This window comes from Rhinoderma darwinii, chromosome 3 (genome assembly GCF_050947455.1).
Source record: "Rhinoderma darwinii isolate aRhiDar2 chromosome 3, aRhiDar2.hap1, whole genome shotgun sequence".
NCBI classification, from domain to species: Eukaryota; Metazoa; Chordata; class Amphibia; order Anura; family Rhinodermatidae; genus Rhinoderma; species Rhinoderma darwinii.
In genome coordinates, this window is record NC_134689.1 from 46297436 (window position 1) to 46323911 (window position 26476).

The following is a 26476-nucleotide window of genomic DNA, read 5'->3' on the forward strand; positions in this document are numbered from 1 at the left end:
GGAAGTGACGTCGCGTGCCCCATGTGAGCAAGCTTGGATTGCAACACATGCATCAGCCGCGGCGAAGAAAGAAGCCGGTTTCTACGTCACTTCTGGGAGCTGGGGCTGACTCCATTGAGATCGGACGTCGTGGTCTAGACTGAAAGCCGGGATAAGGGGACAGGTAAGCCGCACATGTCGTTGTCACATGAGTTGGGAGGCAGGTCCTGGTACTATGTAATAGTTGGCCTGCTGTGACCAACCGTTGGTTTTTCTGTTGAGCAGCTCTCGGCATCAGACAGGAGGAGGACAGAAGATGGCGGACGATCCGAGTGCGGCAGATAGGAATGTAGAAATCTGGAAGATCAAGAAGCTGATCAAAAGCTTAGAGGCGGCCAGAGGGTGAGTGAGACGAGCGCAGCCATGAATGGATCTTTCTCTCACAGGGAGGCCGCGGTCCTGCGAGCACGATGTCCCTGCGGCTGGTGTGCGCCTCCTTCGTGTCAGCCGCACCACATGTTACCTGTGTTATCAGCGGACGTATAATGGAGTAGCGTCCGGAGTGCGCGGGACACTGAGCAGCGGTTGTCTCTTATCGCCGGCGTTTTTTTCCCGTTCCCCTTGTAGGTGTGGTTGTAGGGACTGTGGTTTCCCGTCTTCAATCTCTTAATCCCTGTTTAAAAATTATGAAACTTTTCCACAATATCAAAAATAATAATTATTATAAATATAATCCAGTTATTAATCGTATACCTGTTTTGAGGCGTTGTCACAACATTTCCCCAATGTGATTAAGTTTGGACCGTTTCTGCCGCCGGTGACCACTTTACTTCTTGTCGTGTCTGATCTCATTGGCTGGAGTCTCTACTGTCACTTTAAAATATAAATAAATATTTCTCTTAAAGGTCCCATTGATTTCAGTGGGATTTTTCTGATATCTCCTTCCATAATTTAGGCACTGATCCGTATGGTGAGCAGAATATCCGCGCCTGTACCATTTCATTATAACTATGGAAGTCAATGTTTATCATCTGTTAGAGACAGGAGGCAAACTTTATTGTGAATAAATGCCAGTCCTGCTGACATGTGTGATGGGCTCTTAATATATTTTGGGAGCACTTTTTTGTTTTAAGTGACGCTCTGCCATTGAGTATCTCTCCAAACAGACATTGAGCGTTGAGGGACGCTCCTACTCGCTGGCTGGGCGGTACAGTTGCTGTGGTGACTGTACAACGCCCGAAGAGTATCGCGTACAGGTCCAGTTCTAATTCATAGGATCGCTGCATCAAACTCTCCAGGGGTGCTACAGTTGCCACCCCAACTGCAGCCCAGCGTGCAGGAGTGTCTCCACCCAATGACAATTCTGGTGGGAGCGCATAACTGGATAGAAACTAAGTAAAAACGATGGTGTTAGAAGGTTGTCTCCGGACAACAACCCCTGTCCATATGCCCTTTTAGGTCCCACGCACACGACCGTAACACGGTCTGCGGTTTTACGGACCCATTCAGTTCTATTGGCCGCAGAAACCTTTCCGTATCTCTACAGATGGGTGTCCGTTCCGTAGAACTGTGCCGGGAACTATTGAGCATGTCCGTTTTTTTACGTGCCGTGTTCCCATACAGTCTCGGCCATGTGGTAAGATTTGAATAAATATCCATATGTTCATTTTCAAATCCGCAGCATTCTCATTTTGTTCTGGATTTCAACCTTTTTTTTTATTTTTTATTATTGTAGAAGGGGTAAAATATGCAAGTAACAAGTGTAAGTTTTGTTTCAGAAACTCTGTGGAAATGCTGCCGAAAATCTGCAGCATTTACATGCCATGTGAATCCAGCCTAAGATACCCCGTCTAGATGTCAGAAAGACGCTCATTCATTTGAATTTGCTGCAATGTAATGCGACATTTGTACTTCAAGGCAAATGTTTGCCTAGATGAGGCTTCCCCCGGCAATAACCGCTGACTGCCGGAGTGAGCGAGCTGGCTTTGTGTTTAAGATGAATTGTCTTTCTGAGACCAGCCTTAGGCTATGTTCACACTCTTAAAGAGACTCTGTCACCACATTATAAGTGCCCTGTCTCCTATATAAGGAGATGGGCGCTGTAATGTAGGTCACAGTAATGCTTTTTATTTAAAAAAACGATCTTTTTTCACAAAGTTAGGAGCGATTTAAGTTTATGCTAATGAGCTTTCTTAATGCCCAAGTGGGCGTACTTTTACTTTCGACCAAGTGGGCGTTGTACAGAGGAGTGCATGACGCTGACCAATCGGCATCATGCACTCCTCTCCATTCATTTACACAGCACTAGCGATATAGATATATCGCTATGTGCAGCCTCATACACAAGCCCTAACATTACTACAGTGTCCTGATAATGAATACACATGACCATCCAGCCTGGACGTCATGTGTACTCAGAATCCTGACACTTCTGAATCTTTTTTTTGTGAGATTCCGGCAAGTGACACCAAATCTCGTTTAGCTCCGTGATCTCGCGAGATTTCGTATCCATTGCTGTAAATCTCACAAAAAAGAGTCAGAAGTGTCAGGATTCTGAGTACACATGTCGTCCAGGCTGGATGGTCATGTGTATTCATTATCAGGACACTGTAGTAATGTTAGGGCTTGTGTATGAGGCTGCACATAGCGATATAACTATCGCTAGTGCAGTGTAAATGAATGGAGAGGAGTGCATGATGCTGATTGGTCAGCGTCATGCACTCCTCTGTACAACGCCCACTTGGTCTAAAGTAAAAGTACGCCCACTTGGGCATTAAGAAAGCTCATTAGCATAAACTTAAATCGCTCCTAACTTTGTGAAAAAAGATCGTTTTTTTAAATAAAAAGCATTACTGTCACCTACATTACAGCGCCCATCTCCTTATATAGGAGATAGGGCACTTATAATGTGGGGACAGAGTCTCTTTAACAGAAAACGGCTGTAAAATACGGAGCTGTTTGCAAGCGAAAACAGCCTCTGATTTACAGCCTTTTTTTTTATGCATCAGGTGTTTTTTGATGCGTTTTTTACAGCCGTTTTTGGAGCTGTTTCACTATTGACACAATGAAAAACATCTCAAGAAGTGACATGCACTACTTTTTTACAGTGCATTTTTTTTACAACGGCTGTGTGAAAAACATCCTGTGGGAACGGAACGCCGTTTTCCCCATTGAAATCAATGGGCAGATGTTTGGAGGCGTTCTGTATTTTCAGCCGTTTTTTTGGGGCATTTATGGCCTTAAAAACAGCTGAAAATAGGCTGTGTGAACATACCCTTATAAGTGGCTTACTGTCCCAAGTCGCTCAGTCATGTTGAAATAATTTTTATTTTTTTTCTCCCCCCTTATATGTATACAGCGCTGTTGACTCGAGCAAGTCAGTCTTCATGTGGACACTTACTGCTTTGGCTTGTCCTTGTGTGGTGTAATAGCGGATGTATAGTCCCTTTCTAGCAATGTAAAGGCCAATTCTTGGCCCAGGTTTTTACTTTTTGTTTTTTCTTTTCTAGCTTAGACACCTATACCATAAATGTCACTAATAGTATGTCCCATCTTTTGTGGCTTTACACCTATTAGTATCATGGTCTCCTGATGGTAGTCAATGTGGCAGGCTGCTGACTAAATGGAGAGCTGGTTATGAATGCTCAGCTTTCTCCATTGAAGTCCATGGAAGTGGCAGGATATGTGCTGTTTAATGGATCTAGTCAGAAAACCTCAGGATGTTATATAGTGAATTTAACTTCTCCACACTCTTGTTACTGAGGATACAGGCAGTTTTGTGCTAGGGTTTGTTGGTATAACTAAGGAACTCAATGACTAGGCATTTTCTTATCTCTTGGGAACCTGGAAAGCTCCTTGAAGGAGGCTTCTAAATGTATCTTGGTGTACATGCTTGGTCTAGGACTAATTAGCTTCTTACCGGGGTGCTATGGGCCTAGCCAAACACACTAGATAGAGAACATTAGCGACATTCTGTTAGGTCAAAGATATTGTGTTTTTGTTTTTTTCCTGTGTCCCCAATTTTTCTTTAAGGGCCTGTTCACATCAGCGTTGCCCTTCCGTAGAGGGTTTCCCTCGGAAATTTCAGTCAGGTTAACCCCTCAACAGAAAGGCAAACTGAAACCTTAGCTTCTGTTTCCCTCGCCATGGATCTCCATGGTGATGGAAATGTTGCTGATGGTTTCCGTTTGTCCCCATTGTGACAGGGTTCCGTTCTTGACGGAATCAATAGCGGTCAACTGCGCTCCTGATTCCGTCAAAACAACGGAACGCTGTTGCATCGGTGACAAATGGAAACCTTTAGCAACGTTTCCGTCACTATTGAGATCAATAGTGAGGGAAGCTAAGGTTTGTTTGCCTTTCCGTTAAATGGTTAACCCGACGGAACCCCTCAACGGAAGGGCAACGCTGATGTGTACACAGCCTTAGTTTGTAACCAGTGTCTTTAACGACTAACTACACTTTCTTCAAATGTTTAATATGTCAGAGACTTATCAAAAGTTTGGATCGGTGGGGGGGGTCCATGTGCTGAGATCCCCACTGTTTCTGAAACGAAGGTGAGAAGGGCACAGCTGAGTGCCTTGCACCTTCGGCTGTGATCGTTGTTCCATGTCAACCTGAAGACTGCTCACATAGGTGTTCTATAAGAACAAGAGAAAAAAGATGGCAGCAAAAAAGCCATGTGCGCTTACCCAAATTATATCCTGGGATCCTCAATGGAGTGCAGTTGGAAGCGGGGGGGCTTGTAGCCAGGCAAGAAATTCAATATTTCTGAAAAAGGAAATTCCTCAGCACATCCACAATGTGTAGTATAAAAAGAGCTTTATTTGGTCATCTTTAAAAATCCATAGAGAACACAGGTAAGGCGCGTTACAGGCTGACCAGGAGCGCTGATCACAGCCATAGGAGCAAAGCGCTCACGTGTCTGTTGTCTTGTCACCCCCACCTCCCTTTTGAGAACACGCGTAGGGAGGTCGGAGAGAATAGCAGTTGGCCGAACGAGCATTCGACCGACAGCTATGTATAGTCACCCCAATGGTACTCGGTCACCTCTGCAACCACCCTTAAACTTCAGAAATCCTTAAATGGGTTAAAAGATTCCCTCGCTATAAGCCCACGAACGGGCCACTCACTGCATGCTGATGAAGAGCGTAGGAGTCCTCTCTACATCAGCATGCGGTGCTCCACCCGTATGCGTGCGTATAGTGCGGAATGCAAGAGAGTAGCGAGAAATGACATATTTGGAATCGATGTCTTGATCTATAAAAGGATTATTGTGTTTTTTTTCAGCTGACATTGTCTTTAAATGCTATCACCCAATATTAAAGAAAAAAAAAAAATAGCCACCACAACTTAAGCTAAAGGGAGATAGTATGAACAGGCTAATGGGACTGACCAGTATTGAAAAGGTGTTTCATGACCTTGGATGTGTGTACGCTTGTAAATAATGAAGAGGGTGTGGTCGCCACTTGGTTTAGTAGTTTGACGTGTGTGTGTGTGTGTGTGTGTGTGTGTGTGTGTGTGTGTGTGTGTGTGTATATATATATATATATATATATATACATATACCAGCATTTATTTACTGTGGGGTATGCTTCACTGACAGGGTTGTAGAAAGATGAGCATGTGTTTTATCTCATACATGCAAAAAAAACCACCTTTCTCATAATGGAGCCTGCAGATATTCTCAGTTATTGTGCCCATTCACCACGTTTGGCAGTCGATTGGTGGACCATCTAATGTGCATGAGGTTGTCCGGACTCTCCCCTTATGCCGCTGCCAGAGGTGTCTGCACGCTTGTCCGAGTTGGGAGGAATAGGTTTCAGCTGAACGTGTGTCCCTTTGTTCTCGGCACTTATCAGCTTCCCTTGACTTTCTTTGGAAGAGATGAAGATGGTCCATAGACTTGCATTCGTCTATGGCCTATCTTCACCTTTCCCGAGGCTAAACCGGCACATTGCCCGTTAGAGCGAACCTCCCCTCATTCTAGCAATTGAGAGGGGTGTCGGCAGTGGACCCTAACTGGTAAGAATTTCTGTCATGTCAGGCATTTTCTCGAGGTTCACTTGAAGTATTTTTTTCACTTTTTGTTGGGTGTAATGTTGTAAAGTAGATCTGGCCCCATCTACTATCAGGGCGAGAGAGCGCAGTGGCTCTTATATGGCATCGTCTGTGATCTTGGTCTACAATGACCAAGGAAAGATTAACACTTGGCTTTGTGGGGTCATAAGGCCAGTTTATGATAGACTGCTATGGTTATTGCTTGGCAACATGCTGGTCACATTGTATATGGGCTCCGGCTACTGATGTACTGGAACTGGACAGCCACTTCAGCTATTATTACAGCCATAGCCATACATTAAATTGTTCAACTTGTTAAGAACAGGCACACACTGAGGATACAATTTTTTTCTTATTTTTTTCTAAAAAGTTGTAACTACTGCAGAAATGTAAACAAGGTTGTTACTTCGCTTGCCACTGTAAGCCTCTCCTTTCCCATAGAGATCAGTTGCCCTCGTAACTTTACTTTGATTTGCACGCGGCTAAAATTGAATGTAGCCCCAAAAATTAACTGGCATAATGTAACCTTGTAAACATGTATGTGCTTGAAACTCTTTATTACGTTAACACGGTTATATAATTCTCTTTACAGAAATGGCACCAGCATGATCTCTTTGATCATTCCCCCCAAAGACCAAATTTCAAGAGTGGCCAAAATGTTAGCAGATGAGTTTGGCACAGCGTCTAACATTAAGTCACGTGTGAACCGTCTGTCTGTCCTCGGAGCAATTACATCTGTACAACAGAGGCTTAAGCTCTATAATAAAGGTAAGCTTATTATTCAATGTTGTAATTTCCCAAACGGGAAAATTAAATCATTAGGATCTGTCCCGGAGGAAGACCTCTGTACATGAAGTGCTCTCATACAACTAAGCTAGTGGGAGCTATAGCTTGACAAACTGCACAAACTTTAGTTTAGGGGGCTGTAAGAGCGCATTGTATTGTATTTTGACATTTCCCTCTCGCCGATTGGTTTAAATGTATCAAGATACATCAAAGAAAGAGGGGGGGTTAAGTTCCCAAGTATGCATCCAAGCTGATCAGTAGAGAGGGAGACTTTAAAAACACCCCTGACCCCAAGTTAATATTGTGGGCTGCACAGCAGATTCAATTGTTCCAGTTAAATTTCTCTTCTTCAGGTATCTAATAGTTTATTCTTCTAATCCCATCATAAAAGTGCAGTATAGCAGGTACCTCTTTACTTGCCATTTAGGTTTTCCTAGTGACAGGATAAATAATGTTGATTGTGATTGGTTGAAAAGCTGCGCATGACTAGTATTTATTTATTTTATTTCTGTTATATAGCGCCAGCAAATTCCACAGCGCTGCACAGATGTTGTCATCACTCACTGTGCCCAGTGGGGCTCCCAATCTAAATTCCCTATCTGTATGTTTTTGAAGTGTGGGAGGAAACAAGAGAAAACCCCACGCAAACACGGGGAGAACATACAAACTCCATGCAGATGTTGTCCTTGGTTGGATTCGAACCCAGTGCTGCAAGGCAACAGTGCTAACCAGTGAGCCACCGACTAGTAGGGAATGACTTTTACTGGCATCATTTGCACAATCAATAGGAAAATATTTCAGGTCACCGATAGTCTTAGAGATCATTATATAAAATTAATTTCTATAGGGATATAAATATTCAGAGCAAAAAATACCCAAAATTTGCTTCACATAGGAGCATGATGCACATCTCACGCTTGGTTGAACAGCATCTGTCACTAATTGCAGTTTTTCTGCTTTAGGAGCAATTATAGAATCATAAATAAATTTTTGTTTTGACTGATTTTCATCCAGCAACATGCATTGCAGCAGTACAGACTTATCTTAACAAATCGGCTGTTTAGGAATATTCATTATGGGTTCTGCCCTTGTCCAGCCCTCTTAACCCCTTTACGACGATGGACGGATATATCCGTCCTATGCAGCGCGCTCCGGTTCCAGCAGCTAACCCATTAGATGCTGCTGTCAATAGTGACAGCGGCATCTAATGTATTTGACAGAGGGAGTTCCCTCTGTTACCCGATCGGCGCCCCCGCCAAAAAATCGCGGGGCGCCATTAGGTTTCCATGGCAGCTGGGGGCCTGACATTAGCAACTGCCTGTTTTGCCCTGACAGGCAATAATGCTTTGGTATACTAAGTATACCAAAGCATTATATAAGCGATCAGCAGATCGCATGGTGAAGTCCCCTGGGGAAACACAAAAAAATGGAAAGCCGTTAAATAAAGTTTATGGAAAAAAAAAAAAAAAAGATGACCGTAAAAAGTAAAACTTGTTTTTTTTTTTTTTTTCAAAATGTGGTTTTATTTAGTAAGTGTCAAAACAAATAACACATACACATACATGGTATCCCCGCGATAGTAACGACTCGAACAATAAAATGAACGCATTAATTAAACCGCCGGATGAGCAGCGTCCAAAAAAAAGCTAAATTCTTACTGTTCCTCAATACCCCCATAAAAAATTAAATAAGTTAATCAGTAAGTCCCATGTACCGCAAAATAGTACTAATGAAAACTACAATTTGGCCCGCAATCAAGCCCACATACGGCCACATTGACGGAAAAATAAAAAAAGTTACGGCTCTTGGAGTGCGACCATGCAAAAACGTAGGAAAACATATAAAACCTTTATATAATTGGTATCCCCGTAATCGTCCTGGCCCATAGAATAAAGGTAACATGTTATTTACGTTGCATAGTAAACGGCGTAATTTTATAACTTTAAAATCCATGCTGGAATAGCTGCTTATTTTCAGTTCTCTTAAAATAAATTTAATCAATATATTATATGCATCCAAAAATGGTGCACTTGTAAAATACTACCCGTCCCACACAAAAAAAAGCCCTTATACGGCTATTTTGACAGATTTGAAAAAAAAAGTTACGACTCTTGGAGTGAGAAAAAAAAAAATAATCCTTGGTCATTAACATGCAAAATGGCCTGGTCATTAAGGGGTTAATACAGGATTTAGCAGCTGATTGTATGATCTTGTGAGCTACATACACCACCTCAGATTTTACTAGTCTGATCGGTCAGAGCCCTCACTGCAGCGCCAGCTCTTAGGCTGGATTCACACACAGCGCTTTGGTGGCATAGCATTTAGTGCGTCCATATGTTACAGCAAAGTCTATAGTGCATTTTAGGATACACTATGTGAAAGATATAATTGACCTGAATTTCCGGAGCAGAAATATATCAAACGAATACTGATTACTCCTCAAGAATTGATGGCTGATGGACTCCCTTTAAATACTGTAAGGCTACTGTACGAGCGTGTCCAATTTGCGTGTGGGGAAAAAAACTCAGCGTATGTCCAGCAAACTCGGGCACGTCTGAATAGCCCCATTGAAAAATTAATGGGTCCGTGTGCTGTCAGTTATTTCACCGGACAGCACACGAATGAGGATTACGCTTGTCTGAATGAGCTCTAAGGAGGGGAATTATGAATATTTACATGAGAACTTTTTTTTATTTACCTTCTGAAACCAATGGATGCTGCTTCCAAGCCTTCTATTGAATTAAATAGGTGAACATGGAGAAGGTCTCTAGGTGTTAAACCTACGTGGCTAGAGAAATTGGGCATTGGTCTCGAAGAAAAATCTTTATTAAACTATATGGGACCATAGTGATATTGACCATTGGGGCTACTGGGACAATGCTAATAAGATGTATGCAGCACACCAGGGAGACTTATACAAACATCCTTTGTGAATTGTTATGTAAATGAAGACCCAGACACCTATGCTGCACACTCCTGTAATGGACTGTAAAACTCCATCAGCAGACAGTCTTGTACACAGTCTCCATCTGTATCCAGCCGGAAGTCCCTGCTGCAAAGCTTCTACTAGGAGCAGCACAGGGAGTATGCAGGATGGGTGTCTGTGCAGCTCAGAAAGCAGGAGGATGATAAAGCTGCTTGTAAGTACTGCAGCATATGATTCCCTTTAACACGTGCTCGTTTCAATTATCTTAAGGCCCTGTTCACACAGAAAATTCTTCCTGGAAAAATCAGCTCTGGTTTTTTTTTTGTAGTTTTGCGCCACATGTGTATTTTACGGCAATTTTAGATGCGTTTTTTTTTTAGCCATCTCCAACAGAAAGATGGAATAACCGCGAGCGTTTTTGCCAAAAATCGTGGCAAATAACGCGTCTCCCATTGTTTTGAGGTGGAAAACGCCTCAAGAATAGGACGTGTCGCTGCTTTTTCCCGCAAGTTTTTTTTTGCTCGCGGTAAAAAATGCCTCCACCTCCCATTGAAATCAATGGGAGTCAATTTTGGCAGTTTTTTGCCACGGTTTCCGCGGCAAAAACCGCTGCAGAAAACAGTGTGAACAGGGCCTAAAGGGTTGTTCCCATTACAGTAAATATCTTCAGGATCAAAAAATAAATGTTTGTAATGAAGTTCTATTTTGGTTATTTCCCTTTTTGAAAGTTATAAACTACCCCATGTGTCCTCTGTTTGGAAGTTCGCTTGCCACTGGCAAAGTTAACCAGCAGCAACCCAGTTTGGGGTCACGCATTTGCAGTAGTGGTTTAGTCTCTTTAACCGTGAACCCTGGAGACTTACCAGTGCCTCTGCGCGTCTGAAAGCGGTGCTATTGGGTTCCCCAGGCAGAAGGACTATTCACATGCTATAGAGTTTATGCTCTTAGGGGAGCAGCAGCACGTCGGTGCTGCGCTACAGCCTGCTCACGTTTCGGGAGGAAATGACTGGATTTCTTGAGCACGTTAAAGAGGCTCTGTCACCAGATTATAAGTGCCCTATCTCCTACATAATGTGATTGGTGCTGTAATGTAGATAACATTGGTTTTTATTTTGAAAAACAATCAATTTTGAGTAAGTTATGAGCAATTTTAGATTTATGCTAATTAGTTTTTTAATAGACAACTGGGTGTGTTTTTTTACCAACGGGGCGTTGTAAAGAGAAGTGTAGGACGTTGACCAATCAGCGTCATACACGTCTCTCTCCATTTTTAGCAGTACTCGCAACACCGCGTGAACTTGCGAGATCATGCTGTGCAGTCACGTACTCCCAAATTAACTTTACTAAAGTGTCTTGAGAGTGAATAGACATTGCTTCCAGCTGGGACGCGATGTCTATTCGCACTCCCGATACTTCGGTAAAGTTTCTTGGGGACTTACACAGCACAGCGAGATCACGCTGTGCTGTCATTCACAGAAATTTTACCGAAGTATCAGGAGTGTGAATAGACATTGCGTCCTGCCTGGAGGCAATGTCTATTCACTCTCAAGACACTTCGGTAAAGTTAATGTGGGTGTATGTGACTGCACAGTGTGATCTCGCGAGATCACGCTGTGCAGCGAATACAAATGGACATGAATGGAGATAAGTGTATGACGCTGATTGGTCCGCGTCATACACTTCTCATTACAACGCCCAGTTAGTAAAAAAGTAAAAACACGTCTATTAAGAAACTAATTAGCATAAATCTAAAATTGTGCATAACTTGCTCAAAATTTTGGGTTTTTCAAAATAAAAACCTCTTATCTACTTTACAGGGCCAATCATATTATGTAGGAGAGGGAATTTATAATCCAGTGTCAGAGCCTCTTTAAAAGCTCTTTAATGTGAGTTTATCTAAATCAGCCCATTAGGGTAATTTTAAAGTACAGTTTATAGTCTGTGCATTATTTAGCCTTGTAGATTAAAGGGAGATCTTCCTTAAATGGACACTAACTCGTGCTGATCTAATGGTATACCTGGCATAAAACAACAAATTTATGTACTGTTAGGATTTAATTGTTTTAGCCTTACAAATTCTGCATTAAGTTACTTCCACTAGGTGTCTCCCTTCCTGGAATCTGCTGTCCACCTCCTGTTAAGCAAATCTGTCCCTGGTTACAGATGGGCTGTAGAAGGTGGTTGTGGGGGGGAGGGGGTGTCTTTACTGCGTGCTATAACTTTCTATATGGAGGGGGGGGGGGGAAGAGACTGCCACACACCCTGCATGTTTATCGGTGGAGGGGGGGGGGGGTAGGAGCAGAGGGAAACGCACAGATGCTGCTGCTAAAATGTAAATATCCCCCCAGTGCTGGATTCTCGGCTACACGCTGGCCTCTAATCTGCGTGCACTGTATAGAAGACATAGCAGTTAGGCTCCGCCCATTAGCTTTGAGACAACTGAGAATTATAGATAGTCTGCAGAGGGGAAAACTGCTAAAACAAAAATACAGAATAAAAGTCATATAATGGACAAAATGTTATTCCTCATGTACACACACGTCAGATTATACTAAAGTCACCTTAAAAGTTAGGTACACTATATATAAATATATATAGATCGTATTTATCATGTTTATTATAAAAACTCAAGGAAAACAGCGCTGAAATACACTCTCAATGAATCCTTAGACGATCAATTTTTACTTTATGTAAATTAGGATTAGGTTGTCCAGTTTCCTCTTTCCAATTGCTGCAATCTGACAACCTATATATGTATTTATTTTTTCCAGTACCGCCAAATGGTTTAGTGGTTTACTGCGGAACAATTGTAACAGAAGAAGGAAAGGAGAAGAAAGTCAACATAGACTTTGAACCTTTCAAACCAATCAACACATCTTTGTATTTATGTGACAACAAGTTTCATACAGAGGTATGGTTTTATTTGTGTGTGTATATTATGTATGTTTAGTGTATGGGTTTTCTATGTAACAGAGGCGCATATTGAAAGGGGGAACTTCTTTTGCACTGGTCCAACCAGTAATTTAGACATTCTGTTCTTCTGTAATGTTCACAGCTTTCTGCCATTCTCTTTCCCACTCGCTCTTTTGAGTGGTCTTTCTTTTTCTGCATAGAGCTGCTTTGGATTCGAGAAATGCAGCTATTTATTAGCTGTATACGTTTTTGTACATCAGGAAAAACTGAAATCAAGCTTTTAGTTTGGGCAGTCTTCATGAGCAGAATGGCGTTCCATTGTGTAGTGCAGTCTTAATTGTGAATTCTCATTTCATGAAACTCCTAAGTCTAGCCACACCTAAGACAAACGCTGGTACCTCACAAAAGACTTGACACTTCTAAACCTTTCAGAAGGATATTTGTGGTTACTAGTAATGGAAATGTGTCTTTGCAGGCTCTTACAGCTCTCCTTTCTGATGACAGCAAGTTTGGATTCATAGTAATAGATGGCAGTGGAGCTCTTTTTGGAACTCTACAAGGAAATACAAGAGAAGTGCTGCACAAATTCACAGTGGATCTACCAAAGAAGCACGGTGAGAGTCATGTAACTGTCAAATGTTAATAGAATGGGGGCAGTATTCACTGAACTCAGGATTTGTGGGGAACGTTTGTTCACTTAAAAGATTTGTACCAACTCTGTATAAGGCCTCTAATGCACACGACCGTGGTAACTTAGCGATCATCAAAGCCATGGATCAGTTGTCTGTATTTGCGATCCATTTGTCCGCAAAAATCCTCCCGTAGTGCATCGGTGTCATCCGTATTCACAGTTCTGCAAAAAAAGGATAGCTGGAATTAATTTCACCAGTTGTCCCAACTCCCCGAGTAGGTCACATGATCTGCAAATACCCCCTTTTCCCATTTAAAGTAATGCTAAAAAAAGTTAATATAACTGGTATTGCCTTGTCCGTAAAAGTCTGAACTATCACAAAATAAAGTTGTTTAACCAGTTCGGTGAACGCTGTAAAAAATAAATAAATTAGAAAACATGCAAATTGCAGTTTTTTGGTCACCTTAGCTCTCCAAAGAAATGAAAAAAAAAGTGATCAAAAAGTCGCATATACCCCAAAATGGTATCGGTGAAAACTACAACTCGCCTCGCAAAAATTAAGCCCTCACATCGCTAAACTGACGGAGAAATCTAAAGTTATGACTCTCAGAACATGGCGACACCATTTTTTTTTTTTTTTTACCAACTGGTAAAACATAAAACAAAAGATATATTTAGCATCGCTGTAATTGTATCAACTTGTAGAACAAGGTGCACATGTAGTTTTTACTGCCTGATGGACGTAGTAAAAACAACCCCCCAAAAATGGTGTAGTCGCGGTTTTGTTTTTTTTGTTTTTTTTTCCCATTTCACCCACAAATCTTTTTTCAGCTTCCCAGCACATTATGCAGTACAATAAATGGTACCATGACAAACCACAACTTGTCCCACAAAAAATAAGCCCTCATACGGCTGTGTCGACAAAAAATAAAAGTTGTAGCATTTGGAAGGCGGAGAGGAAAAAACGAAAATGAAAAAACTGCAGTTGGCTGTGTCTCCAAGGTGTTAATGCTCTACATCTGTTCTTATGTTATGTTTTTTTTTTTCTATTAGGCAGAGGAGGCCAGTCTGCTTTGCGTTTTGCACGTCTAAGGATGGAGAAACGCCACAATTATGTCAGGAAAGTAGCAGAAACTGCTGTGCAGCTGTTTATTTCTGGTGACAAAGTAAATGTAGCTGGTCTCGTGTTGGCTGGGTCAGCGGACTTCAAAACGGAGCTTAGTCAGTCTGATATGTTTGATCAGGTGAGAGGTGTATTAAATTTCAAGTCTGCCTTTGCTGAGATTTTCCACGTGACGTTCAAAATACTGACATCTGGTGCTCAATATTTGACAACAAACTACTGTTTTCCGTTTTGAATGTTAAGGTATGTTCACACGTCCAAATTACGGACGTAATTCGGGCGTTTTATGCCTGGAATTACGTCAGAAATTACGGATTGAAAGCGTTGACAAACATCTGCCCATTGAAAGCAATGGGCTGACGTTTGTCTGTTCACACGATGCGTATATTTACGCGTCGCTGTCAAAAGACGGCGCGTAAATAGACGCCCGCGCCAAAGAAGTGTCATGTCACTTCTTCAGACGTAAATGGAGCCGGTTTCCATGGACTCCATGGAAAACCAGCTCCAGTTACGTCCGTAATGGACGCGGCGTTCAAGCGCCTGCACATGCCGTTACGGCTGAAATGACGGGGCTGTTTTCTCCTGAAAACAGCCCCGTAATTTCGGCCGTTACGGACGCTGCCGGGTGAACATAGGGTAGCAATTTTCTTCGAAGATGGATTTATACTTTTCAATGCTTAAAGGGCAACTAAACGTTTGACGAACTTCTGATGTCGTCATAGTGACATGTCAGATGTGATTGGTGGGGGTTCTGAGCACTGAGACCCCCACCAATCGCTAAAAGGAAGCGGCAGAAGCGCTCGGCTGCATAGTGTCTGTTCAGCTTTTTCCTGGAAAGCCGATGTGTCAGAGTACGGGCTCAATCGGCTTTCCGCAAAACGCCGAACAGAAACGAAGCAGCTGAGGGCTCACCCGAGCGCTTCTGCCGCTTCGTTTTAGTGATTGGTGGGGGTCTTAGTGCTCTGACAAACTTCTGACACGTCACAGTGACATGTCAGAAGTTTTGATTGGTGGGGGGTCAAACGTTTAGTTACCCTTTAAAAAGTATGGAGTGCATCATAATGAGGGTTCCTGTCCCAATTTTTCCCAAGCTCCGCTAGGCCATGTGCCATAATTGTCTACTGCAACCTTTTCATAACAAAGTACTCATTCTCCAGAAATGCTACATGAGGGGTGTTTAATGACACTCTGCTTTAGTGGCCGTGGCAATTGTGAAAAATAAACTGAATCTACAAACATTTATTCTATTCCCGCACTAGGTAAACTTGGGAGCGCAGAATATGTATCTGCAAATACTTTGTTTTCTGTCTCTTATGATCTTTTTTTTTTTTTTTTCTCTCCAATACAATAACTTGTTAAATAGGACCTGGCGCGTTGACATGATTTTTTATTTTTTTTAAAAAAAACACAAACTACAAAACTTGCATTCCACGTGAAATAACAATGTGTTATGTTGCTTTTCTATTATTGTTACTGGAAGTGTATGAACAAACTGACTGGATGTTGTCATTTTGCTTTTTTTTGTAGTCTGTCCCTAAATAGTGTGAGACTGTCCCATCAGTGCTGATGTTGTCAGACACCCCATTGACTAGGGGAAATGTTAACATCCAGTTAATTTGTTCGTACGTACGTGTTTGTTTTTTTTATATATTTTTTTTTATCTATCTATCAAGCGTGAATACAAGTATTTACTGAAACAGAAATGTCAAGAGAGATAAGTGTTAAACAACCCACAGCATAAGAAGGCTGTGGACACCTTTGTGCAGCTCCTGTTCATAGCTGGCTGTGGTGCTTCTTTTTTTTTTTTTATCATTTTGACCGTGAACTCTTTGCTTCTTTTTAGCGATTGCAATCCAAAGTTCTGAAGCTAGTAGATATCTCTTATGGGGGAGAAAATGGTTTTAACCAAGCGATTGAACTATCGACGGAAGTCCTTTCAAGTGTGAAATTTATCCAAGAAAAAAAGCTAATAGGTATGGATTGTTTAGTCTATCTAGAAAATAAACTCTTCAGATTTGAAAATGTAAATCAATACTTGGTGTAAACAGCAAATTTCTGACTTGTTCTCCATTTTGTGTCTGGCAAGCAGTCTAGACTTGGACGTTTGGTTGTCACCTATGTTTTCCTACCCATATATGTATGTGCTAAAATCAAGTTCGTGTTCCATCAGGACAACCACCATTCATATGCCATATATTAGGGCATATAGACGTCATAGAAGGAAATCCTTCTGTGATGTGTCAATGTATTACGTTAATTCCTTTAACCCCTTAATGACCGCCGATACGTCTTTTTACGGCGGTCATTAGTGGGCTTTATTCTAGAGCGCCGCCAAACTACGTCGCTGCATTAGAATAAAGTAAACAGAGCAGGGAGCCGTGAAATCTCCCTGCTGTCAGCTGCCAGAAGCAGCTGAGGGCTGGGGGCGTCCCTGCTCTGCCGGGTGAGATCGATATTAGTATCGATCTCACCTGTTTAACCCTTCAGATGCGGTGCACAATAGCGAGCACCGCATCTGAATGGTTTTGGAGAGAGGGAGGGAGCTCCCTCTCATCTTACTGACACCCGGCGATAAAATCGCAGAGTGTCTGTGTCTTCTATGGCAGCCGGGGGTCTAATAAAGACCCCCAGGTCTGCCTGGAGCGAATGCCTGCTAGATCATGCCGCAGGCATGACCTAGCAGATGCCTGTCCGTTTTAAACGGACAGGCAGTAATACACTGCAATACAAAAGTATTGCAGTGTATTATAATAGCGATCGGAGGATAGGGAAGTCCCCTAGTGGGACTAGTAAAAAAGTAAAAAAAGTTTAATAAAGTTAATTTAAAAAAAAATAATGAAAAACCCAGCTTTTCCCCTTACAAAATGCTTTACTATTAAAAAAAACTACAATAAAGCAAAAAAGTTACACATATTTGGTATTGCCGCGTCCGTAACGACCCCGACTATAAAGCTGTTACATTATTTAACCCGCACTGTGAACGCCGTAAAAAATAAAATAAAAAACAATGGAAAAATTGCTTTTTTCTGTTAATCCTGACTTAAAAAAAATGTGATAGAAAGTGATCAAAAAGTCGCATCTACTCCAAAATGGTACCAATAAAAACTGCAAGTCGTCCCGCAAAAAACAAGACCTTATACAGCTATGCCGACGCAAAAATAAAAAAGTTACAGCTCTTCGAATGTGACAATGGAAAAATCTAAAAAATGGCTTGGACATTAGGGCCCAGAATGCCAGCAGGGGGAAGGGGTTAAGATAACACTTTGTAAAACTACATGTGGGTAATGAGTGACCACGTGTGGCATCCTCTGAGGAGGATTCACTAACCGTTGCGTTGATGTGGAGCTTTTTTTTTGAAGAGTGTTTTATTTCTCAACTGATTTAGTGAGTTAATAATATACTATGCACTTTGTATTGTATTTGAATTTTGTGCTTTTAATGTAATTTCATTTACAGGGAGATACTTTGATGAAATCAGTCAGGACACGGGGAAATATTGTTTTGGTGTTGAAGACACACTAAAGGCATTGGAAATGGGAGCAGTGGAAATTCTAATAGTGTATGAGAACCTGGATATCATGAGATATGTCTTAAGATGTAATGGCTCGGAAGGTAAATTCATATGATTATTTTTTTCCCTGTTAAAGTTTATTTTTTTTAAATAGTCCATGAAGCACTAATCGATAGACTGACTTTGCCTCTCCCCAATTCCAGAGGAGAAAGTTCTTTATTTAACACCGGAACAAGAAAAAGACAAATCACACTTCATTGACAAAGAGGTAAGCATTATGTAAGATGGTGATCTGGTTTCCCTATTGTTTTAAACGATAATCCCGACACTCTTGAACATCAGAGAATGTGTAATCTGTTTTAATTAAAGCTCTACACTTCACTTCTATGTCCGACTAAAAGGTTTGTGTATTAATAGGCTGTGTGCCTTGATGCACGATAAGTAAAGCCATATAATTGCAAAGTTCTAAAGCAATTTCTATAAATCGAAAGTTTTTTTTCCGAGGTCTGTTTCTTGAAAGACTAAGACCTACTGCTTCACATGCTGCTGCCCCTTCAAGTAATCCGGTTATCGAACTAGCAACCAATGCTGACACGGCACTGTGACATTGTGTCCACGTGACCATCTCATAATAAGCTGCCATAGTTGTGATATCTCAGTTGGACTTGACTTCTCTACCTGGAGGGCCAGCAGTGGCTTAACCCCTTCCCGCTCAGCTCAGTACTATTACGTCGTGCTGAGCGCATCGTTCGCGCTCAGCTTAGTAATATTACTGACCTGCGTTAACACGGCGCCATCTTTCCACGGCGCGTGTTTGAGCTGTGATACCTGCTGTTTCCGACAGCAGGCTATCACAGCTCAGTGTGCAGGGACCGATCGCGGCGGTCCCCGCCGATTAGAAGCCGCGTTCAACACCGATCGCAGCTTCTTTGGGGTAAAGCTACAATCGATATCGGCCGGCTGTGGCTACTATGGCAACCAGAGTACTAACAATGGGCCCCTCAAAGCAACTTCAGAACTGAACTGGAACCTAAAAATAAATAAATAATGAGGCAATACTTCACTTCTTACATTATACTGATAATGAGCCGTGCCCACACCGAGATGAGCCCAGTTTTGACCGTTTGTATAAACGGAGACCCATATTAGACCGTTTCGGTGTCTGGTTTACCCAAACATACACCCTCGAGAAGTGTATTTCTATTGATGAGTCCTTGGTACATTTTAAAGGGAGGCTTCAATTCCGCGAGTACTTGCCGGGTAAGAGGGCAAGGTATGACATGAAGATGTATAAGCTGTGCGAGAGTGCATCAGGGAATACCTACAAATTTAGGATATATGAAGGGAAGGACACCAGTATTCGGCCCCCACAATGCCCCCCCCCCCCCCCTTTACTGGGAATTAATGTAAAAATTGTGTGGGATTTGGTGCAGCCACTGCTGGACCAGGGTTACCACCTCTACCTGGATAATTTTTATACCACCGTCCCAGGTGCCTCGCTTCCAGAAGGCATGCGGCACTTCTAGAAGAAATCTGAGAGGTCTCCCTAAGACTCTGCTTGGGCAAACAAAAGGGGTGAGAGCAGGGCACATTCTAGCAGCAACATATTGTGTGTCACGTAGAAGACGAGAGATGTCGCACCAGTACCTGTACGAGGTACCAGTACAGAGACCCCCAAACCAGACTGCATCCTGGACTACAATAGGTACATGGGAGGGGTGGACTTGTCCGATGAAGTCCTACAGCGAAATGCGGTGTGGGATAAGAAGCTGGCCGAGCACATCATACAGATGGCATTGTACAATGTGTACGTGCTACGTCGATGTGCAGGCCAGACGGGAACTATCCTGGAATTTCAAGAGGTAGTTATCAAGAACCTAATCTTTAGGGACCAAGGGGGGGGGGGGGTGCACACCCAGTACTTCTGGAAGCGAGGCCACAGGCATTGTACCAGGGCAACACTTTCCAGGAGAAGTTCCCCAAACTGGCAAGAAGGGAAAAAGTCAAAAGAGGTGCAAAGTCTGCTATAAGAGGGTGATAAGGGAGGACACAATATATCAATGTGACACGTGTCCCGAATAACCAGAGCTCTGTATGACTGTTTTAATATTTATCATCCATCCCTTTTAATTTTACCCCAGTTTTACTTACCCTGATGCACTCTGCACAGCTTATCCCCTCTCCTCTTTCCCCTCTGGGGAAAAGATTCTGTAGTGTCCTAATAATGACTATACATCACTACCACCCTGGACATGTTTATTCAGAATCCTGACACTTGTGAATCTTTTCTGTGAGATTCCAGCAAGGCAAGCGTAATCTCGTTTGAAATGACAGGTTACATCGTAATCTCGCGAGATTACGCTTGCCTTGCTGGAATCTCACTGAAAAGATTCAGAAGTGTCAAGATTCTGAATAAACATCACGTCCAGGCTGTTCGTGATGTATATTCATTATCAGGACACCACAGTAATGTTAGTGTTTGTGTATGTAGCTGCACATAAATATATAACTGTATCGCTAGTGCAGTGTAAATGAATGGAGAGAAGTTCTAAATAAAAAGCATTACTGTCACCTACATTATAGCGCCGATCTTCTTATATAGGAGATAGGGCACTTATAAAGTGGTGCCAGAACCTCTTTAAGGCCCAAACTAGACTGCGTCCTTAAGGGGTTAAATAGAAACTTTCACCTGCCCATACATGTGCAGCATGTAATGGGCAGGGCTGCACAAACCCTGGGGCACTTTACATTTTTTTTTCTACCCTCCTCCATTATTTAGATATCGGTGCCGTTCTATTTGGCGCCCGATATTTAAATAACCCCCTGAACTGTCAATGGGATGTGTAATGGCAAGGGGGGAGTATTACTGTCGCTGTGACACTGTCCAATCAGCTACGGACAGTGTTATAGCAAGAGCTGCAGAGAGGAGAGCGTGTGTGTGCGAGAGATCAGTCTTGTCCTTGTCTGCCGAACTGGAGGGGGCGTGTCTCTGCAATATACAGTGTGCGCTCTCTTCTCTCAAGCTCTTACACTGTCCATAGCAGTGACACGCCCCCCTTGCCAGTACGGTAGACACGTACAAGACTGATCTCTCGCAGGAGATCAGTCTTGTCCTTGTCTGCCGACAGCTGAAGAGTGCGCGATCTCGAGAGACCCTCCACTTGTCACGGGTCGAAACGTTGCCATTTGTTTACTGGAAGTTTGACCAATAAAAACATATTGATTGAAACTGGGGAGACGTGTGCTGCTGTTCACCACGCTTTTTCTGAAGATTACATTACGTCAGACTGGGTTTGTCTGATTTTACAGCGTGACACCGCTCCAGATAACGGGATTTGTGCTACTTCAAATATTGTATTTTTTGGATATCCACAGGATATGTCAGATAGATGCAGGTCCCAACTCTGGGACCCGCACCCATCTCTAGAACGGGGCCCCCTAAACCCCGTTCTAGCTTTCTGTGCTCTCCCGGCCACTTGATTACATGTGGAGTTACTGAAACAGCGTTACTCGCTGAGGTAAGCGGTTTCCGTAACTCCCATAGAACTGAACAGTAGTTACGGAAACAGCGCAGCTCGCATGCTACGCTGCTTCAGTAACTGCCATTCACTACTATCGATGGGACTTAGGGAAACAGCGTAGTTACTGTTTCAGTAACTCCCTATTTAACCTAGTGGCCGCTTGTTCAAGTCCCCTAGGGGAACTAATAAAATGTGTAAAAAAATTAATACATGTTAGATTTTAGGAGTGTAAAAAAAAACAAAAAACGTTTTCCCATTTTTCCCCAAGCACAACGTAAAAAATTAAATTATTTCCTTAGTTTTGGCTCTCAGAATGTGGTGAAACCTGGGTGCGTCTTATGGTCCGAAAAATACGGTACATATTTCGCTGTAGACAGACACATTGCATAGCTCTATACACAGGAATATAAAAAATGGCGATGCAAAGAAACCAAAAAACATATACAGGTACAAAACATAAATTTGGTATCACCATGATCGTACTGACAGAATAAAGGTAACGTGTCATTTTTACGTACAGTGAACGGCGTAAAATCGAAATCCGTAAGAATGTCAGAACGCCTTTTTGGGGTTTTCCCCACTCCATTCTGCATTTCGTTCCAGCTTCCCAGTACATCACACATAATATTAATTAGTGCCAATTAGAAAGTACAGTTTGTCCTGTAAAAATGAAGCCCTCATGGCTATGTCAACGAAAAAATAAGTTATGATTTTTGAGAGGGTGGGGAGGAAAAAAAGTGTAAGAACACCAAATTAGTCTGGTCCTGAAAGGGTTAAAGCACACACACCCCCTGCTGTGCTGTCTAAGCAGACCATGCAGGAAGGAACGGTGTGCTTTCAATATGGCCCCCCCCCCCCCCCCCCCAAAAAAAAAAGATTTTTAAAAGCAAGACATAAATAACAAACCTCTAAAGCACATAATTTCTTATCTAATTACATTTAATAAATTAAACTAAAATGAAATACTTTTCTTTAAATACAGCCCAAACTAAGCACTGTTTCTTGCTTCAAAACCACTGGGTAGTGTTTTGTGTAAAAATCACTGGGGGTATTTATTTTTTCCTTTTTCATTTCTGTTCCTCGTAGACTGGACAGGAACATGAACTGATAGATAGTATGCCTCTACTAGAATGGTTTGCTAATAACTACAAAAGATTTGGAGCAACACTGGAGATTGTTACAGACAAGTCACAAGAAGGATCTCAGTTTGTGAAAGGATTTGGTGGAATTGGAGGTAAATCTTCATTAATATTATACTTATTGTCTTAGCCTTTTGATAATTTAGTAAGGCTTGATTCACATTCCGTTTTAGCCGTGTATTTAGCGTGTACATCAGGAAAGCTCCCGGCGTATACACTGAACGTGTACGTACAGCTCCATTAGCCCAATAGAAGTATAAAGTCTTTTTGGCCTCTTGTCGGGCTGGTGTACATCATTGTAGCTTTTTAACATAGACTACACTATTCCATCCGAAAAAATCCCAGGGGGGGGGGGGGGGGGGTGTATACTGTGCAGTATTATGTTTTTTTTAATATGGGATTTTATGTGTAACTGATGCCACTGTATATCATACATCAAATGTATGGACAATGACGTTAGGGGCTCCTCCAGGCCAGGAGTCCATGGCCGGAGCGCTTCCGATGCTCTGGCCGGAGGCTTCATAGTTGGAAGCCTCTGACATCACTATCCATATATGCACAGTGACGTCAGGCACTTCCCCGGTAACATCGCTTTAAGTAGCACGGAGCCGGGGAAGTTTGGGTAACCTATCCCACTGTAGGTCTATACAGTGGGTTATGTTTCTACCTTCAGTTGGCGATTGGCAAGTATGGACTTAGTTGCACAGCACACCTGCTAATAACATAGATATTGGAGTAAAGGTGCATTTACACTCTTTGATAATGAGTATAATGCAGCGATTTCTTGTCCATCTTCTGCTACTGGCCTTGAAGGTTTTTTTTATTTGTTCCTTGTTATTGCAATGAAATTTTAGTTGTAGTTCCAGTATATGGAGTTTGGGAACAAAAGTCTAGATGGGTGGTTACATTTCCAGAGCATCGAACGATTGCATTCACACAGCGATTTGCAGATCTTATGATCAAAGTTTTTAGCTTAATTTAAATTTCCAATCACAATTTCGACTTTCAAAAGTGGTCCGCTATAAGTATTTTTACGCTGAGTCAATCTAAATGATTAGAATAGGACATGAAGTGTATAGGACACGAAGTGTTGGGAGGCCGCTATAAATACAACAATTGTTACCCCATTGCCACAAATATAGCCAGTTCCTGTCATGCACTATTGGGCTAATGTATGCATTTACAATATGAACTTCAACAGCAACTCGCCTAACTACTGAATTCAAATAGTCTCCGCGCCCCATATGCAGTCATAACCAGAAAGCTCCAAAGTATGGTGCCACGCCTCATGTGCCCCGAGTTCAGTTTTATGCTCATACAGTGTAGCTTATTGCCCCGTTTCTACAATATCCGCTCCTCCTGGTAGAATGCTTGCCTCTCCTTGGCTGCGGTCTGCTCTCCCCCACTCTCCTCTTTCTCAATATGAGCACGAAGTGATGCTGCCAAATTCAGAGTAGATAGAATAGTCCACCACTGGATTATATATGGAATGCAATATAGTGTATGGTGATGCAGTCTTTTATTTGTTTTCACTTCTGCTTACTGGGGTTATAAATGTAGGCCTCATGCGCATGGCCGTGATTTTCGGGTCAGCCAGGCACAGAATGTCACCCGCAAGCTGCCCGCAAATCGCGGGCCGTGCACATGGCCGCTGCCATTATTTGCTTTGATCCTGGACTGCAGAACACTGCCGTAATAAGACTTGCCCGTTCTTTATGCGGCCCTGGGCCATGCACGGACCATGGAAACCACGGTCGTGTGCGTGGTCCCATAGGAATGAATGGGGCTGCAATTCTTCCGTGGATTTTCGGGGCAATTGCGCCCGCAAAAGCACGTTCGTGTGCATGAGGCCTAAAACTGTCTGTCTTTCCTTTATCTGATCCATAGAAATTGGGTAAGTAATCCAACAGCTACTTGCTTGATCTGTATATAAGGGTTTATTAATACAAAGCAGATTTGTTGCGGAAATTCATGCACATGCTAAAGAAACAACCTTTTTCACGTTTATGGAGCAGAGATTTCTGCAACAAACTGTCACATGTGAATACGTTCTAAATGCTGTCATATAGTAGTAGACTGTTCTCTCAGCATCTCTCCTTCCCTTCTATGATGTAGTGACAGCTGTACTAAGCAGTGTTTTGTAAATCTAGTGAAAGGAAATGAGCTCTTATTATCTGGTTTATTAAAACTTTATTTATACTTCACAGGTATCTTGAGGTACAGAGTTGATTTTCAAGGAATGGAATACCAAGGAGGAGATGATGATTTCTTTGACCTGGATGACTACTAGGTAGTCGAGATGGGTCTGGCAGAATGTGTCTAACCCTCCAGCATCCAACCCAAGAAGATGATTTATGGTGGAAAATAAAATAGTCCTTGCCTTAGAATTTGAACATTTCCAATACTTCGCCTATAAGCATTGGATGAGAAAAATGAACTTTTTTTTTTTTTTTTCTTCTTTTTGTCATGATGGTAAATGCAGCTGCAAGTTTCCCTCATGCCACTTGGACATGTTTAACAGAATCCATTTTTACTTACCAAGAAATCAATTCATCTTGTATTTTAAGAAAACATTTTTCTTTCATTTTTATCTTTGTAGACCGGCAATTAATTTGCTTCAAATATCCGTGCAAGTTCATACACCATAATGCGTACTTTTTATTTTGTCAGGGGCAAATAATACATTGTAAAGCTATCCGTTTATAATATGTTTGATTTTTCAAAATAAAGAATGGATGAGTACACACTAAAGCTATACAATGTATACAACAGATCGCAGACACTTAACAGTCCTATTGTAATTTATGTGCTATGTAAATTCTGTTTTAAAGCAAATGAGGTCCATTGATGTGGCTGCCAGCTAGAGACATCAGTGGACAAGAGGCTCCAAAATGTAAGTACAAAGTTAGCATTAAGATGAAAGGATATAACATAGCCTTATTACAGGGTCAGTTATGAAGATGATATATCCTAGCATGATCCTGTTAAAACCGCACACAGCATGCGTATAGTACTGCATACACTAATCGCTTCCAGCAGATCTGACCAAGTATGAAATGTGTGGGTGGTCGCCTTCCTTCACAGCCACGCAGAATCCAAGTAAAAGTGATCAATTGATATATGCAAACACCTGACCAACATTTTGAACTGGTTTTTCAGTTTAATTTTATTTTTTTTATTCTTAATTTTTTCTAAGTCATTTTTGTGACTTATTTTTCCCCTTGTACAAATATTTCCTCTGACAGGTCAGTAAGAGTTCATCATAATTAATTTTAATTTGACATTTATATGTATTATTTTTTTCTTGGTCTCATGATTTTCTCTGCACAGGAGTTAGTCATTAGTAGCTCTTTCCATATGGTTGGCCCATTTCTCGAAGGACTCGATTTTCTCCAAGTCTCTTGCTAAATTGACTTTTTTTTTTTTTTTTTGCCCCCTGCCGCATATACTAATCTAGGTTCAATTTTGCTGTCCCTTTAAAGACAGCCCTACTTTACTTATTTTGTAGTCCCAATTGCTTCCAAAATAAGTATTTTGCCTTGTCTTGATATTTCTGAATTGACAGTTTTGCATAATGCTGTTGTACATGGGCCTGTTATAAAGTTTCTAAGAAATGGATGTAAATTTGCATTGATTTAGAAAGCTGTTCTACTTCAAAAACTTAACATGGTAGCTTTCTTCCTTTTTGCTATATTTGGAAATGATGCCAAATTTTTGTATTTCTTTAATGTGTTCTTTTCAGTGGCACATCATATACATATATGTACAAATAAAATGGGGTACAATTCTTAACCTTATATATCCTCAAATGAGTGTTCCCAAGCAGTAATAACTTGGTGTTGTGATGTACAGAAATGGAGAAAAGTATTAAACCGTATTTAAGAATA

The 26476-nt window shown here is 41.8% G+C and overlaps 1 protein-coding gene across 1 annotated transcript; it reads left to right on the top strand.

The window, feature by feature from the left end:
• On the top strand, nucleotides 1-26476 carry ETF1 (eukaryotic translation termination factor 1). Its single transcript, XM_075856329.1, has 11 exons — nucleotides 1-163; nucleotides 265-381; nucleotides 6632-6807; nucleotides 12523-12662; nucleotides 13140-13278; nucleotides 14349-14539; nucleotides 16262-16391; nucleotides 17875-18030; nucleotides 18133-18197; nucleotides 22537-22684; nucleotides 24797-26476. Exons 2-11 carry the CDS (start codon nucleotides 296-298, stop codon nucleotides 24877-24879), a joined length of 1314 nt encoding a protein of 437 aa, XP_075712444.1. The 5' UTR covers nucleotides 1-163; nucleotides 265-295; the 3' UTR covers nucleotides 24880-26476.